Below are 16743 nucleotides of genomic sequence, written 5' to 3'. Positions count from 1 at the left end.
AACAGTTCCTTTGAGTTTTTAACCTGTTTTATCAGTGAAGCTTGTTTGAAAACCCTACAGAAAAAACTGGAAATTTTTCTAAATAAATAAATTCAATATAGGTAATCTTGAATTTCATGAAAAAATCACACTTGCTTTTTGTTTTTTCAAAGTCAAAGAAAGGGGTTTGGAAAAAGAGGAATTATAATTTATTGTTACCACCTCTAAAGAAATATGAAAGAAAAAGCAAACAAGAATGAAAAAAGGGAATGCATGAGAAATATGTAAACAAAAGTCATTACAATGAGATTTTAATGGTATTTGCATAAAAGTCCCAAGTGTAATAACTTTTGTAAGACAATTACAAATAAGACTATTTTGTTGTTTAAGCAAGAAAAAATGCCATTTGAGGGGGGTTCAACCTACCAACATTAATTTTTTGAATTAAAACACTATATCTCTCAGAAACAAATACTTAAGAAGCCACAACCGAAAACAGCTCTAGCCTAAAACTTAGTACAGGTAATTAGCTGAAGTGGGCAAATTGACAGGTTGCCGGTTAATTCAACCAGAGGTGCTCTTCAGATGATATAGAAGCTGGAAAGATAACCAAAAAAATGATTTTTATTAATAATTAATCTTCATACATCAAATCACACAACAAATAACAAATTAATAATATTTCTGGTTTCTAGAATTTTATTGTCAATATGTATGAAGTTAAGAGCTTCAAGAGGAGCCAAAAAATTGTAAACAGAAAAATAATATTACTTGAGCATGTGAAGACAAAGTTTATAATTTAGAATGGAGTAAAAATTTATAAATATACACAAAAAAATTAAGTCAGATCAGCTAAATTTATCTTATTTTTAGACTGAAATAAAATCCATGTCACACCTTAACACTTATATTCTTACCAGTCAGAGTTGGAATAACAACTGGGACCTGTGGAGCCACAAGAACAGGAGCTGTTCCAGGAAGAGTTGGAGCAACAGCTGTAGGTGTACCAGTAGGAGGTGCAGTAGCAACAGTAGTTGCCAAAAACCCAGGAGAGGCTGCAAGTTCGCCTGATGGGACAGCAGCAGTAGATGTTGGCATCACTAGACCAGGCCCAACTGCTAGTGACCCTGATACCATTCTCACTCCTTGATTTGCCACAACTGGAGGTGGAGTAGTTAGTTGAACAGCAGGTGGTTTTACAGAGTCATTTGGAATCCTTGGAGGTAGACCTACTTGTGGAAGCATAGATATGGGAGGTTGTGAAATTGTAGTTGGCAATGGAGGCTGAGTAGCTTGAAAGCTAAGAGGTCTTTGGTAGCCTAAAGTTGGGTACTGAGGGTGTGTAGGTGGAGGAGCCTGAACATTGATAGGAGGAGGAGGTATCCCAATATTAGCTATGGGCAACGGAGGTGTATGTCCAATTGGTGCAGGTACACCCATATTTGGCAAAGGTGGCACAGATGGAATAGGAGGTTGATGACCAGCCTGAAAAATAAAAACAAGTTTAAATAGCTTGTTCAACCAGAGACATAAGCAGGGCTTGTTTTTTTCAAAGAGAATGAATTAAAATTTTAAAAAATGCAAATTCCATCAAACTTCAGGCCATTGGGGGAGAGAGGTATAGGCCTGAAATCCTCCCCCCCCCCCTTTCTAGTAGATTAGAGATCTGCATATTTTTTTAGAACCTGCAAATGTGGAGTGCTTGAAATTCCCAATAGGTTATCTTCTTCTTCTTCTTAAAAAAGCACCTGGAATCCTAAACAGGCTCCTTTCAGCTTCAAACTGCACTTTTTCACTCAATAAAAACAAAATCACAGCCTCTCAAAGCACAAATTTACTAACACATCAATTGCCTCTCTGTTAAACTTCTTTTCAATGGAAGCTGGTACAGGAACATCCACAATCAGGTTAATATCTAGTTTTTCTAATTTAAAAAGTCTAATTTTTTTTAGATAGGGTATGCAGTTTATAAATTCCAGGAGTACTTGCTGTGCATTCAAAGAGAAGGTGTTGCAAATTTTTTTTCAGCAAGTTAGAGTCTACAACTTTGGTCACTATGCTGCTTCCATTTGTATTCTTCTTGTCTCAGTATTACTGCAAAGCTTTTTATTTTAAAGTAGGCCTGATTTACTTCAGGCTCTTTGAAAATTAGAACCAGAGCAGAAGGAGGCTTTCTATAAGGATGGCGGTTTCAGATTGCATCTAAAAGTGTGAGTGAATAATTTTGAGCAAGCAGTGGGTTGATAGACTTAGCAGTCTCTGCAGCAAGACTGTCCACTTTTTCGTTATATTGGATGCATACATGGCTAGGAATATGCTGGAAACCCACTGCTATGTCTAACAACTAAATCACTAACAACTACTAACTAAAATCACTGAAAATGAATCTGATGACAAACTAATGATTGAATTGGATTCATTTGGTTCTGGTATTGGATACCCAATTTTCATACCCAATCCGTATTGGGTATGAAATTTTTCGAGCTAAGCCCTTTCAATCCATTCCGCGTCGATGCTTTTGCTGTCAAAGTACTGATCACCTGATTGGAGCTTGTCCCAGCTCACCAGCACATCCCAAGTGTTCCTGATGTTCTGGCCCTCATGTGAATTCCAAGGAAAACCCTTGCCAAGCCTCACCAAAATGTGCAAATTGGACTATGGAACATGTAAGTTTTAGCCTGAAATGCAAAGTTCTCTGATCGGCTCTCAACAACGCTAATAAATGAATGCTCAAACTCCAATTAGATTTGTTTCCCTTAATATTAATGGTACAAAAGACAAGGATATACTGATAAGTGAGCTACTTGAAAATGATATTGTGTTTCTACAGGAGCACCTTCTCTCTAAAGTGAATGTTGATAGCCTAAAGCATTCTTGGACCCATTATACCTTCTTGAGAGCCGCCCCAAAAAACCCGTGGAAGACCATCAGGAGGTCTGGCCATCTATTTCAGACACAAGACTCAGCCAATATTATTGCAAAGCAACGCTAACATCTTAGCGATAAAATGTGGTGATACTGCATTATAAACCTTTATTTCCCCTGTAATAAAAAGACTGTGCAGTCATTGTCTAGTTTTTCACAAGCATGTAATCGCCTACAAACACGACTTAGTGACCTTTCAAAACAAAATACCAAATGGGTTCTCGCCAGCGACATGAACACTAACTTATTATCTAATTCCAACTGATCTGAAATCTTTCTCGATTCACTCCCTGGAGGATTCCATCTTGCTGATAAAGATCTTCAATTTACTTATATTCACAATCGTGGTGGTCTTACTTCCAACCTTGATCATGTAATTGTGTTAGATTCAACTCTACTTTCATCAATAGTTCATGTGGAAGATTCTAAAATCGACGATGATCATTTACCAATCACGTGCCAACTATCTTGCTCCATGGCAACCTCTGTGCAACGTAACTCTCCCAAGTGGTTCTCAAAGTTAAATTGGGAAAATACCAATGTTCCACTTTATGTATTGACATTGTCCCAGTTATTATCATCGATTAAAGTGCCTTTCCACTTATTGCAAACATCTGTATCTACAACTTCAACTCAGATAGATATCAACTTGTATTATCAGCAAATAGTGTTCTGTCTAAAGTCTACTGCTAAAACAGCTGTACCCTCCGAGTGCGTGCGAACGGGTACTCGCAATCCCTTTTGGAAAGTTGATCCTAAAGTGAAGATAGCTAAACAAAAAGCTAAGTTCTGGCTCCATATGTGGATAGCCAGTAATCGTCCTTCTTCTGGTTCAGTACATCAACTAAAACAGAAAACCAAACGAGAGTACAAATATTCCCTGCGTAGAGCGAGACTGAATGCCTGGGATGGTCCTTGTGACAAGAAATCCTGGGATCATGTTATAAACTTTTCACCTCCAATTAATTCGTCTCTTTGGCTATGTGACTTCATTTCTCATTATAAAAATATTTTGCTTTTGTTTAATATTAATCTCCAAAATCATTTTACAAAGCTTGTCAACTCAATCCTCCCAATTTGTATCAACCAATCTCAAGTGTTGTCAGTGGAATCTGGTGTTATACTCCGAGCTCTTATGCAAGTGAATAAGTCTGAGTCTCTTGATAGTGATGGTCTTTGCTTCAAGTTTTTTGCTTATGATTGTCCTGAACTGCTGAAGCATTTGCAATTATTGTTTCAGATGTGTTTGGCACAGTCCATTGTGCCAGATAGTTTTTTGTCTGGTTGTATATCTCCCATAGTCAAGAGGGGTAAGGACCCCAGTGCTTGCTCTAATTATTGTCCTATCACTGTGTCTTGTTTTGTTAGTAAGCTATTTGAATATGTACTGCTACTGGCCATTAACTCCAAGTGCAATTTTACACCCTTCCAGCTTGGTTTTAGAAAAGGTATGGGCTGTTTTCAAGCTCAACATATTGTGGGTCGGCTAATGAAACAAGCTGTTGCTCAAAAAAGTCCCCTGTATTGTTTGACTGTTGACATATCAAGTGCTTTTGATAATGTAATTCATTCAAATGCTTTGTTTTCTCTAGCAGCCTTGGGTGTTAACCTTTCTATTGTTTCTGTGCTTAAGTATTGGTATGCTAATTCTTCAGTTAGGGTGAAGTGGAATGGTATGGTAGGGGAGTATATTCCTGTTAAAAAAGGCGTTAGGCAAGGTGCCGTGTTATCCCCGAGCAATTTTTAAATGTGTTTTAGCTTTGTGTCTCCAATGTCTTCAACCGTCAATTTTTTACAATGATAATTTAGGCATTAGTCATGTTGCATATGCTGATGATGTTCTGCTTCTTAGCCGGACAAAAAATAGTCTAATTACCAACTTCTACCGGCTTTCAGCTGCACTATCCACAGTAGGCCTTTCAGTTAATGGCTCCAAATGTGAGTTTTTGTGTTTTGGGAGTCCTCCACCAGCATCACCTCTTTGCTTGGGTTCTTCAACTATACCATGTTCAGCAAGTATTAAATGGTTGGGTCTCTCTTTTTCCACGTCACTTTTGTCTACTTGCTCTGCTATTACGTCCAGCGTGCTGAAAAGTATCCAGGTTGGATACACGAAAATTTCACCAAATTGTGGTTGGTATAACTGAAATGGACTATGCCATCTTTATTCTAGTTTTTGTGCCCCTGCTGTTTTTTATCTTTCTGGTTTTGCTTTCCTCCTTTGTAAGAAGGATACAAAGAAAATACGGTTAGGATATTTTAAGTATTGCAAGTATTTGCTGCATCTGCCTTGGTGGTATTGGAATCATACAGTCGTCTCTAAATTTGACATTGTTGATGCGCCCTTGCGACTGAAACATTTATCTAAAGATATATGTCTTAAAACTCAGCAAATGATTGGTGTTTTTGACCCTCTTTGGCCATTTTTTGAATGGAGGTAATTTATATATGTTGTATGTTGTTATGCTGCTATGTTATTTATATTGTTATGTTTTTGTCTTGTTTTTTCTTTTTTTGTGTTTACTCCACAGTTTAATGTACTTTGTGGGTTATAAATAAGTTATTATTACATAGTAAGGGATCATATCACAAAAGAAAAGTTGAAAAGTAACAAAAGAAGTAAAGAAAAAAATCTCCAAAGCTCTAGATTATGACATTGAAATCTCAGAAGACGAAAAAGAAGACAAAAGAAATGTTATCAAAAAAGCAGAAGATTTTGATAAGCTCGTGGGCCTTTTAAAAGAAAAACTTATGTCTGTTGGGAGATCCCAAAAAGTCCAGATTCTGACTTTGGTGTCAGAATCTTGGAGCCAGAAAAAAAGTTGCTACAGAATTTCAGGTGACCAAATATATGGTAAAACAAGCAAGAAAACTTAAATGATAGAAAGGTATCCTAGCTATCCCTGACCCTAAAAAAGGTAACACACTCTCTGAAAACACACTTAAACTTGTGACAGACTTTTACCAAAGTGATGAGAATTCAAGAGTTTTACCTGGAGCAAAAGATAAAGTGAGCATTAAAAAAAAATATTTATATGCAGAAAAGACTTATTCTCAGTAATTTGAGAGAGCTTTACTCTTGTTTTAAATGGGAATGCCCCAACTTGAAAATAGGATTCTCAAAATTTTGCAGTATAAGACCAAAGCGGTTCACCAGAATGTGAAATTGTTACTAGATGCTGTAAAAATTGAAGAAAGTTACAAAGATTTGATCAAGATGTTGGTTTGTAATGTTGAAAACAGTGAGTGTATGCTATGCCATTGTGACAACTGTCTGTCTGATGATGCCCTGATTGAATACTTAACTGCAAAATTGAGCAAAGATTATGATTTAGAAGAAGAAATAATTATAAGCCAATGGGTTAATACTGACAGGACAGAAATGGTTAAGCAATCAATCGACATTGAAGGCTTTATTTCTTTACTGAGTAAATTTGTAGAAAACCTAATCCCAAATTCATATATTACAAAATCACAGTCTGAAACTTTCAAAAAACTGAACAAAGATCTGCCTTTGAATACAGCAATTGTAGTAATGGATTTCAGTGAAAATTATTCTTACACCATTCAAAATTAAATCCAAAGTTATCACTGGAACAGAGGTGGATGCACAATTCATCCAGTTGGACTTTACTTGAAAAAGGATGATAAAGTTTCAATTTCTAACCATTGTTTCATAAGTGATGATTTACAACATGACACTTGTTTTGTGAATTATGTACAAAAAGATATTTCGAAATGGCTGAAAATAAATCATCCTGAAATAAACCAAGTTCATTATTTCACTGACAGCTGTGCTGGTCAATACAAAAATAGAAATAGTTTCAAAAACCTAACAAGTCATCATGAAGACTTTGGAATGAAAGCCAAACATTCATTCTTTGCAACAAGCCACGGGAAATCAATATGTGATGGCTTGGGAGGAACTGTTAAGAAAATTTTGAGAAAAGCCAACCTTCAACTTTCAGATGAAAATCAAATCAAGACAGCAACTGCAGTTTATGACTTCTGTGAAGTCAAGATCAAAAAAATAAACTTTCACTTTATTGACAAAAAATGCTGAAGCTTTCAGATTGGAGTTAGTGTCACAATTTTTAACCACCAAGACTATTCCTGGTATTAGAAGTTTCAAACCATTAAATACAAATGAAACTGAAATAAGGAGGACTACTGATAGTCCTAATTCTACTCTAATGTTTTCTTTTGATTCTGCTATAGATTGGGTCTGCATTCAACCATCTTTAAATGATTATGTGGCTGCAAACTATGATGGAAAGTGGTACTTTGGACTTGATAAAACTGTGTTTCATGAAGAAGAAGATGCTGAAATTCTTTTTCTTCAACCTCAAGGACCTGCTGCCAGCTTTTACTGGCCCCAAAGAGAAGACTTGTGCATAATACCTTTGGAGCACATTATCAGTACAGTTGATACACCACAATCAAGTAGCACTGGCAGAATGTACTACTTCAAAAAAGAGTGTATCAGAAAAACAGAAGAGTGTTGGATGAAGTGGAAAAAATATAGCAAGTAGAACTAATAATATGCTGCAAAAGATATTGATTCTTAGACTTTAGTTTTTATTTTATTTCACATTTATTAAATGTAAGGAAACCACAAATTTATAATTTCTTAATAATATACTACTTTTTGGAATATTAACTAAACATGTGAAAAAGCCATACATCTTTTTTGTTTATCTGTTAGCCTATGTATATAGGAGTATGTAAAAAAAAAGTATGAACACTCTACCAGGTCTGAGACCTGAAATATTGCAATTTTAGTAAATCCCAACAATGGTTTAAAAATTAAAAAAACTTGTCATCATAATATTTTTATTATTTTTTGGAGTTGAGATAGGTTAGTGAATGCATTTTTTCTTTATTTTAAATATATTAATTAAATATTATGCAAAGTTTCATGGTGATATCTCAAATAGTTTTCAAGATATTAATTTTTTAAGCTACAAGTTACACTACAAGATGCAAAATCCAAGGCCTAAAATTACATTAAATTAAGAAAATTAAAAAAATTGTAGAAAAAAAAACTATAAGAGATAGAGAAATAAAATTTGGTATTTATCAATAGGATAGCAAATGCAACACTTGCGCCAAGTTTCATCACAGTCTAAAAAGGTGGGTGTCATGAACTGGTTGACTTGACATGGAATGACCCAATATTCAAATTTGCTTTTATTTACTGTAAACCATAGCAATTAAAGCTCTAACTTTGTTTTTGAACTCATTGTTAAGATTTTCTTGACAGTAGTTACTTCAGCAACCAATAAGTCTTTCAGTCGTTCTTGATCCATTGCAGTTCCTGAGAACTGTTCAAGATTTCCTACATGGTGTTCAATGTCTTTGAACTTCAAAACAATTTTGCCTTTGAGTTCATCTTTGAAACTGCTAAATGACTCCTTTACAGCTTCTTTCAGTTTTGTATCCAAGTCTCTATTAGTTGCCTCCAAATCACTTCAAAAACCACTAAGCAAGCTCTTTATGGATTATTAACTATTTGAGCAATTTCCAATATACTTGCATCACCAGGCTGTGAATCTTCTTTGCATAATGGACACTTTTATTCACAGCCCATGTGCTAAATGATTTTAGTTAACAGTACATATGTCTGCTCTGTAATATCAATACACTTCATGTACAGCCAATATTCACATTTATCACAATTCAATGTTGATAACTCATCACATTGTTTTACCCACAACTCATGTACTTGTCTTTCCTTTTACTGGGCTAATGCAGATCTGCTTACTTGCCATACTATTCTGTGGGGAAACTAGCACAAAGTGGCAAGTTTGGCAGCACCAGCATTACAAGCTTTAAAGATTATGTGGTAGAAAGATCTATGGGAAGTGCAACACACAAATCACCTGATCTCACAAGTTTAAGGATAAAAAAAATCCTGCTTGATAGATCTTGATCTATCAAAAAAAAAATCCTTGAAAGAAAAAAAAGATCTAAAAAAAACCTTGAAAGATAGATCTTGGGTAAAATTCTAGTTTAGCTATCTTTGAAAGGGGCTGGGTTAGGAAAATGAAACATTCCAGCTGGGTCTACAGACTAAGGTATGTTTTGGGAAGCTGTTTTGAAGTACCCACCTCCACTCCTTCTCCTTGTAGAGGATAGTGATGGTTGATGACCTTTAAAAATCTCTGTTTCGTAAAAGTTAGACATTACAAAGTAGATATTCTTCTTAAATCAAGCACTAAAAACTGTTCTTAGCTTCATGACATTGCTCAATACTAATTTATGAGGTTTCACAGATCTGTAAATACATTTCCTAAATTTAGAAAAAAAAACCTATTGATATGGATTAAAATTCTACTCAACTAACACAAATAGCATTTTCACAACTAAAAACATAGAAAAAAAACTGATAACTGAAAATTGAGGTAGAATGTTGTTTAGACAAAATTGTAGTAGGTAATAGGCCTAGACATGTCAATTGGACAGATTTTAAACTTAGAAATCAGAAGAGGGATAACATATAAGCTTTGTAATACCTTCCCAGAGTATATTTTTGGCCTATGACTCATTTATGAAAGTTTTATTTCCCTCACCTAGCTGCTTTTCAATGTAGGAAAAAGTAGCAAAACTAGAATTTTACTAATCTTTGGTCAAAATGAGAAACTGGAAGTGTTTTGAGGGTTTTCACTAGATTTTGAATTAAAAGGTTACAACAATTTTTAATTTAGAAAAAAAACTCTATAAAGCTAAAGGTCCTAGTGAAATAGACTAGCCTAGGCTACTAAAAATTACATTTTCAAAAATTAAAGCCTTAACATTTTCTTTTACAATTTATATGGGCACAGACCTGCCAAGCATAATATTTTTGATGTCCTATAAATAAGAGAAGGTAGAGATAGATGCTTAGTAGCCTAACATCTGAGGAAGCCTACAGGCAACACTTTTTCAGCCTACAAATTACATTTTCAAAAATTAGAGCTATACATTTGTTTTTACAATTTAGATGGTCACTGCCCTGCCAATCATAATATTTTCAACATCCTATAAATATGTGAAGGTAGAGATAGTAGCTTAATGGCCTAACATCTGAGAAAGCCTACAGGCTATTTTAGGTCTTGAGTTCATTTGCCCAACTCAGCTACTTTCCCACATAGCAAGAGTTCCCTTAACTAGGTCTTCACTATAATTCACAAGTAGTATGCCAACTTCCCAAACTTGAATTTATTAAATAGGACTAGATTAGGAATAGCATCTTCTGAGGTGAATTTCAATTTAAAGCAGGTTAATTACGTCTGGACTATTCAATGCCAAGGTACAATCGAAAAGTAAAATTGGACCATACCATTGTCCTCGAGAATCCTTGAGGATATGGGTAAGAAAACGACATTCTTTCCTTTAAAGACTGTTTCTCTTCTTGAATTTACTTATGGAAAACTTGGGTTGCCGCTGAGCAGCCAAATAATATTTTCTTAACTATTTTAAAAGATAGATGGCATTATAAACCTAGTGTCCTGAAAGAACATTTTTGCAGTCTGGAAGATCAGGTTAAGCTGCGGCTTCATTTGACTTTTGTAGGCAAAACTAGCTAGATATGTTAAAACGGATAACCAAATAAGTTACAGCCCGAATATGGTGGTCTTTTTCACATCTTTTTAAGGTTCATTTTCATTTACAATCAGCCATTCCATCCCAAGCCAAATATAATCTGAAAAGGCGAATGAAAACGTGGCTTTATTAGCATGTGCAAAAGTTTGCCTTTTAATAAATTGATTGATATTAACTTCTTCAAAAGCAAAGGAAACCTTTATCCTTAGATTTAATCACTTGCAGAGGAAAGGGGCTATCCCTTTTTTTATTTTAGTATTGGCGCAAAGTTCAGATTCACTTAAGCTGAATGAGCTAAATTCCCAGATTTTAGGTATTGCCATCCACGCTGTTATCGTACCTTCTCGAAATTTTTCAAGCTCATCGAATGGAGATGAAGCTAAATTTTAGAAAAAGCTGGATTTGTGTGACCTCAAAGGCCTCTCAGGCATAAGATTTGTAATAAACAAATAAAAAAAAAAACATGCATATGCAAACCACACCAGCAGACCCAGCGGATATTACTATCGAAATACTTATATTTCTAAAAGATCCTTAACTGTCTTATATATTTACTTTTATGTCCTGAAGGACTAGATTCTATGATGAAAAAATTGACCTTTTTAATGTCTGAAATATAATCCTAAATAATTTTGAATTCAAACGAATAAGATTTCAGAAAAGTACCTAGTTGCAGCGAAAAGTTTGTTGAACTAGCAATACAAACGTAACGCATAATATCAGGTACAGTTTTCACCGAAAAGAACCGAACTATGAAAGCTTCAACCAGTAATGTAATCAATTTGAGTATATTCAAAGGTAATGTTTATTTACTACTCGGCATGCTTTATTTAACTTCCATTTAGTACACCTAAAAATTTCAATAAGTGACTTCTTTTCATGGATTGGTAAGATTTAAAATAATACAACAGTGGATAGTCTTTCGAAGAACTTTGTTCTTCGAAAGTTCTTTTCGAATGTTCTTTGTTCTTTTCGCTGTCCGAAGACTTTGCAAAACGAAGGTGGAATCGTAATAAATTGGAATGATGAACATTCTAGGTTTTAAACTATAGACTGATTTCTTTTCCACTGATGGTGTCAAAAATCCTCTATAATGTTGTTTACAGAATACTGTCTTCTTTTATGGTTAGTGTAAAATCTGGTTTTGATTCTCCCCTTTCTCTCGTGTCAATAGCATAATTTTTAACGTACTGTCTCAACCTCATAAGCTCTCTTTGATACAATTGAGTTTGTGTGCGTTAATCCAGGGAAAGGTTTGTGCTTCTTAAGTATCTTTTTAGATCTCATTAAGGTTGTTCACATGGTTCACCTTAAAAAATTTTATCTCTTGGTGTGTATTGAGTACCTTACGATTGGTTCATGTTTTACCTGACTGAAAGGTATTAGTATGAATCAATTAGAGTTTTTGCTTCATTTATTATCTGTAATACACATAGATGTTCCTCAATGACAGGTACTTGGTCCTTTCCTGTTTTAATGGCACTTGGTGTTCACCAAGTGACATATAGCAATCGCATATTCTGTCGGTCTGTCTGTCTGTCGGTCTGTCGGTCCCGGTTTTGCTACTTTAGGCACTTCAAGATAAGCTAGGACGGTGAAATTTGGCGGGCGGGGCGTATCAGGGACCAGGCCAGATGAAATTAAAAATTGTCTTTTTCCCGATTTGACCATCTGGGGGGGGGGCAGTTAATTCGAAAAAAAATAGAAAAATGAAGTATTTTTAACTTACGAACGGTTGATCAGATCTTAATGAAATTTGATATTTGGAAGGATATCGTGTCTCAGAGCTGTTCTTTTAAATCACGACCGGATCTGGTGACATTAGAGGGAGTTGGGAGGGAGAAACCTAAAATCTTGGAAAGCACTTAGAGTGGAGGGATCGGGTGAAACTAGGCGGGAAAAATAAGCACCAGTCCCAGATACATGATTGACATAACCGGAACGGATACGCTCTCTTTGGGGTAGTTGGGGGGGGGCTAATTCTGAAAATTCGAAAAAATGAAGTATTTTTAACTTACGAACGGCTGATTGGATCTCAATAAAATATGATATTTAGAAATACTGAATACTTAATGCTGAAAAATAAGGAAAAATGACGTATTTTTAACTTACGAAGGAAAGATCGGATTTTCATGAAACTTCATATTTAGAAGGATTTCGTAACTGAGATCTTTTATTTTAAATCTCAACTAGATCCAGCGTCATTGGGGTGGGGGCAGTTGGGGGGGGGCAGCAATGTTAGAAAATACTTAAAGCGAAGAGATCAGGATGAAAATGGATGGGAAGAATAAAAACCTATCTAAGATACGTGACTGACATAACCGGATCGGATCTGCTCTCTTTGAGGGAGTTGGGGGGGGGGGTAATTCGGAAAAATGCGGTATTTGTAACTTACGAACAGGTGACCAGATCTTAATGAAATTTGGTATTTAGAATGATCTTGTGCTTTAAAGCACTATTTTTAAATTCCGACCAGATCCTGTGACATTGGGGGGAGTTGTAGGGGGAAACTGCAATTCTTGAAAAACATGAAAATTGGGGTATTTTTATCTTGCGAATAGAAGATCGGATCTTAATGAAACTCGAAATATATATAGAAGGATCTTATGGCTCAGACGATCACTTTTGACTCGAATTGGATCTGGGGACATAGGGGGTCGGAGGAGAAAAACACAAATCTTGGAAAACGCTTAGAGTGGAGAGAACGGGATGAAACTTGATGGGAAGAATAAGTACAAGTTCTAAATACAGTGATTGACATAATTGAAACGGATCGGTTCCCTTTGAATGAGCTGGAGGGTGTTAATTTGGAAAAAATAGAAAAATTGAGGTATTTTTAACTTAAGAACGGGTGACCGGATCTTAATGAAATTTATATTTGGAAGTAATTCATGTCTCAGAGCTCTTATTTCAAATCCCGACCAGATATGTTGACTTTCGGGGAGTTGGAGGGGGAAATCTTGGAAGACGCTTGGAGTGGAGGAATGAAGCTTGGTGTAAAGAATAAGCAAATGTCCTTGATACGTGATTGAAGTAACCGTATTGGATTCGCTCTATTTGGGGGAGTTGGGGGAAGGGTTTAGTGATTTGGCCAGTTTGGTGCTTCTGGACGGGCTAGTACGATGAAAATTCGTAAGCGTGCCAGGGAGATGTGCAAATTGACTTGATAAAGTCGTTTTCCCAGATTCGACCATCTGGGGGGCTAAAGGGAGAGGAAAAATTAGAAAAAATGAGATATTTATAACTTAGGAGTGGGTGATTGGATCTTAATGAATTGTAATATTTAGAAGGATATCCTGACTCAGAGCTCTTATTTTAAATCCTGATCGGCATTAAGCCTCTGATTTTCCTTTTAAATCAATCTATTGATTCTTAGAATTTTGTTAGAGCTCATACCATATGAACTTTCGGCTCTCAGCTTTTCTTGTCTCGTCACAAGTGCCATATGAGCTCATAGCTCTTGTTATTTACATTAGCGACCTTCTTAATAGGTTTGTCCCGGATATACATCCAGTCATTTTTGCTGATGACAGTAATTTTTTTGTCACTCAAAATGATCTTTAATCAACCACCTCCAAAGCCAATGAATTACTCGACAGAATTAATGTTTGGTTGACAAGCAGTGGCATGATTCCAAACAGCCAATAAGTACTGTGGGATATTTTAAATAACTATACCGTATGTCCATACTTGTTGCTACTCTCCATCTATTATATGGAAGCAAAATCATGCCTCAGTCCAAAGATGTAAAGTTCCTTGGTGTAAATCTTGATTACTTCTTAATATTTAAAACCAATACAACCTATATTTGCTTCCTTATTCTTGTTATTTACATTAGCCACCTTCGTAATAGGTTTGTCCCAGATATACAGTAATTTTTTTGTCACTCAGAATGATCTTTCCTCAACCACCTCCAAAGCCAATGAATTACTCGACGGAATTAATGTTTTGTGTACAAGCAGTGGCATGATTCCAAACAGCCAATAAGTACTATGAGATGTTTTAAATAACTATACCGTATGTCCATGCTTGCTCCTACTGTCCATCTATTATATGGAAGCAAAATCATACATCAGTCCAAAGATGTAAAGTTCCTTGGTGTAAATCTTGATTACTTCTTGATATTTAAAACCCATACAACCTATATTTGCTTCCTTATTCTTACGCACTCAGCTATGTTGTTTATATGTAGTCAAGTATTCTTATGCTTTAAATTGCACTAATTCTTTTTATCGTTCTCCTGATATAATATTTTACTGTATTATGCTTTTGTGTATCCATATCTGTTTTAATGTTGGTTAGTTTCGGGAAATACCAACAAAATCTCTTTTGGGCTTACTTTATTTTTCTCAAAAGAAAGCAAAATAAAGCAACACTTCGTCTTCCTAGTCCTTCGACTGACCTCCACATAGATACAGGCATATCATATCTCGAACCCATAATTGCGAAAGAGAACCCAAATTAACATTATTCAGTAAAGCAGGGAATTCTATCACCATCTATTCAGTTTCACTTAACTCTGTCCTCTTTGCACAAGCATTCTTATTTGCTGCGTCCTTCTTCCTGGAAACTTGTCATACCTAAACACTCATCAATAGCCACTCAAAATCCCCAATTTTTAGTCAATTTTACTTGGGCTTTTATCCCACTGATATATCTCTTTTCGCTTCTTTTACAAAGATTTTTCAGGAATCTTCCTATCTTTTAATCTCCTCGTTTTTTTTTCATATTCTAATACCAACTTGTTTTTTCTATTTTCCTTACTTTTTTATTTCTGATTACCACTGTTTTCAATATTATTATTCTAACTGCTTGTTTTTAAGGGCTTTTCACTGTTCAACTGTATATTCTCCTTTTTCTTTATTTTGCACGCACTACATGATTTTTTGAGTTATTTATCAATTTTTTCGGTGTTTTGTTATTTTATTGTGTGGCTGACAACAAATAAAGCTTCTAGGGCCAAATTGCCCTTTCACATTTTTAAGTGTTTATTACGAATAAAATGATTGACTTAGTAAAGACTACCCGGAAAAATATGTATGCTTATATAACCTTTTCAGATAATTACCTGCCATTCTGATTTTCCACCTCTGAACTACATGCTTGACATTAAAATAAAAGATTCATTCAGAAAACTTGATTTTTTGCCGAAAGATGAGACTATGGTGTGGGTCAGGCAGTAGGTTCATGCATAAAATGTGCATTTCTGATTAGGTCTTGCTATTGATCGAATAGTTTGAGGTAACGAACTGTAAGTAAGGAGTAGCTCGGGCGAAGTGTGGTTGAAACTCTAAAAATAAGAACTTTGATAAAAATTAATACATCAGAATCGGATTTTATGATGATTCCAAATATTTAGAACTTATTAAATTTGAAGTTACCCATCAAAAACTACGAGCCTAAGAAAATTTGCCTGACTTCTGAAAACGGAGGGAGGCATTTCAAAAAGGCAAAGGATCTTAATCAAAATCAAGCCATTAAATTTTACGTATCAGAGAAACCTACTGCAGAGGTTTTCAACTCCTATTTACAAAAATTAGAATTTAGAATTTTTTTCAGAAAAAAGCTTATGGAAAACTGATGATCCGAAGAGATCAAGAGAGGCTCGTTTGGATGGAAATTAAAAGTTCTAGTACCCTGTTGAAGTCGCCGAAAAGATTTGATCATGGGTAAGTAATGTTTTATGACATTTTGTGGTCATAAACTACTATTTTTGCCCCAAAAAGTCTGAAGTTCCTATCGATTGAAAATTCTGAAACAGCAAATCATTTTAGGAGCATTAAAATAATACGCAATGGACTTCCAATTACAAGAAAGTAATGTAGTACAGTGGAGCATCTGATCCTGAAAAGTAAAGTACTCCAAGAAAAATATATAATCTATACTTACATTCAGTGTATGATTTAACTAAACTGGTTCACTTGATTTTTCATGAAATTGTATTTAGTGATGCTTAACTACACATCAGCTATTATGAAGTAATGGCGGTGGGTTGTTGTGTAGGCAGAAAATGGATGCTAGGTACATAAAACTGCCCATTTCAGTATCAAAATTGTTTTACTCTCCGTAAGACTCAAGATAAATTAAAATAGGGGTGTGAGACATAGGAATTAATATCTTGTCTTCCTTCATTTATACTAAGCCTGAATAAAGGTGTTGCGGGGTGGTTCGTCTCTTCATGTTGCAAAAAATGTTTCTGACATTTTTTTAAAGCTTCATTCAACTAAATTGATTTAATTTATTGTCAAGTGTTAC

General features: G+C 35.1%; 2 protein-coding genes across 2 annotated transcripts in view; both read right to left on the bottom strand.

Annotated features, from left to right (window-relative positions):
• The window catches only part of LOC136034484 (poly(U)-binding-splicing factor PUF60-like), a 53277-nt gene extending 42939 nt beyond the window's left edge, over window positions 1-10338 (bottom strand). The window contains exons 1-2 of the mRNA XM_065715699.1: window positions 10226-10338; window positions 897-1464 (exon numbers count right to left, since the gene is read on the bottom strand). Coding sequence (XP_065571771.1) covers window positions 897-1464; window positions 10226-10270 — 613 coding nt within the window. The 5' untranslated portion in view covers window positions 10271-10338. The remainder of the gene's footprint in view (window positions 1-896; window positions 1465-10225) is intronic.
• Window positions 1-16743, bottom strand: part of LOC136034486 (protein phosphatase methylesterase 1-like) — a 219045-nt gene that overhangs the window by 9524 nt on the left and 192778 nt on the right. The window lies entirely within an intron of this gene.

The sequence above is a fragment of the Artemia franciscana genome, chromosome 13 (assembly GCF_032884065.1).
Source record: "Artemia franciscana chromosome 13, ASM3288406v1, whole genome shotgun sequence".
NCBI classification, from domain to species: domain Eukaryota; kingdom Metazoa; phylum Arthropoda; class Branchiopoda; order Anostraca; family Artemiidae; genus Artemia; species Artemia franciscana.
The sequence above is the reverse complement of the archived record's forward strand: the minus strand, read 5'-3'. Positions and strand labels throughout refer to the sequence as shown.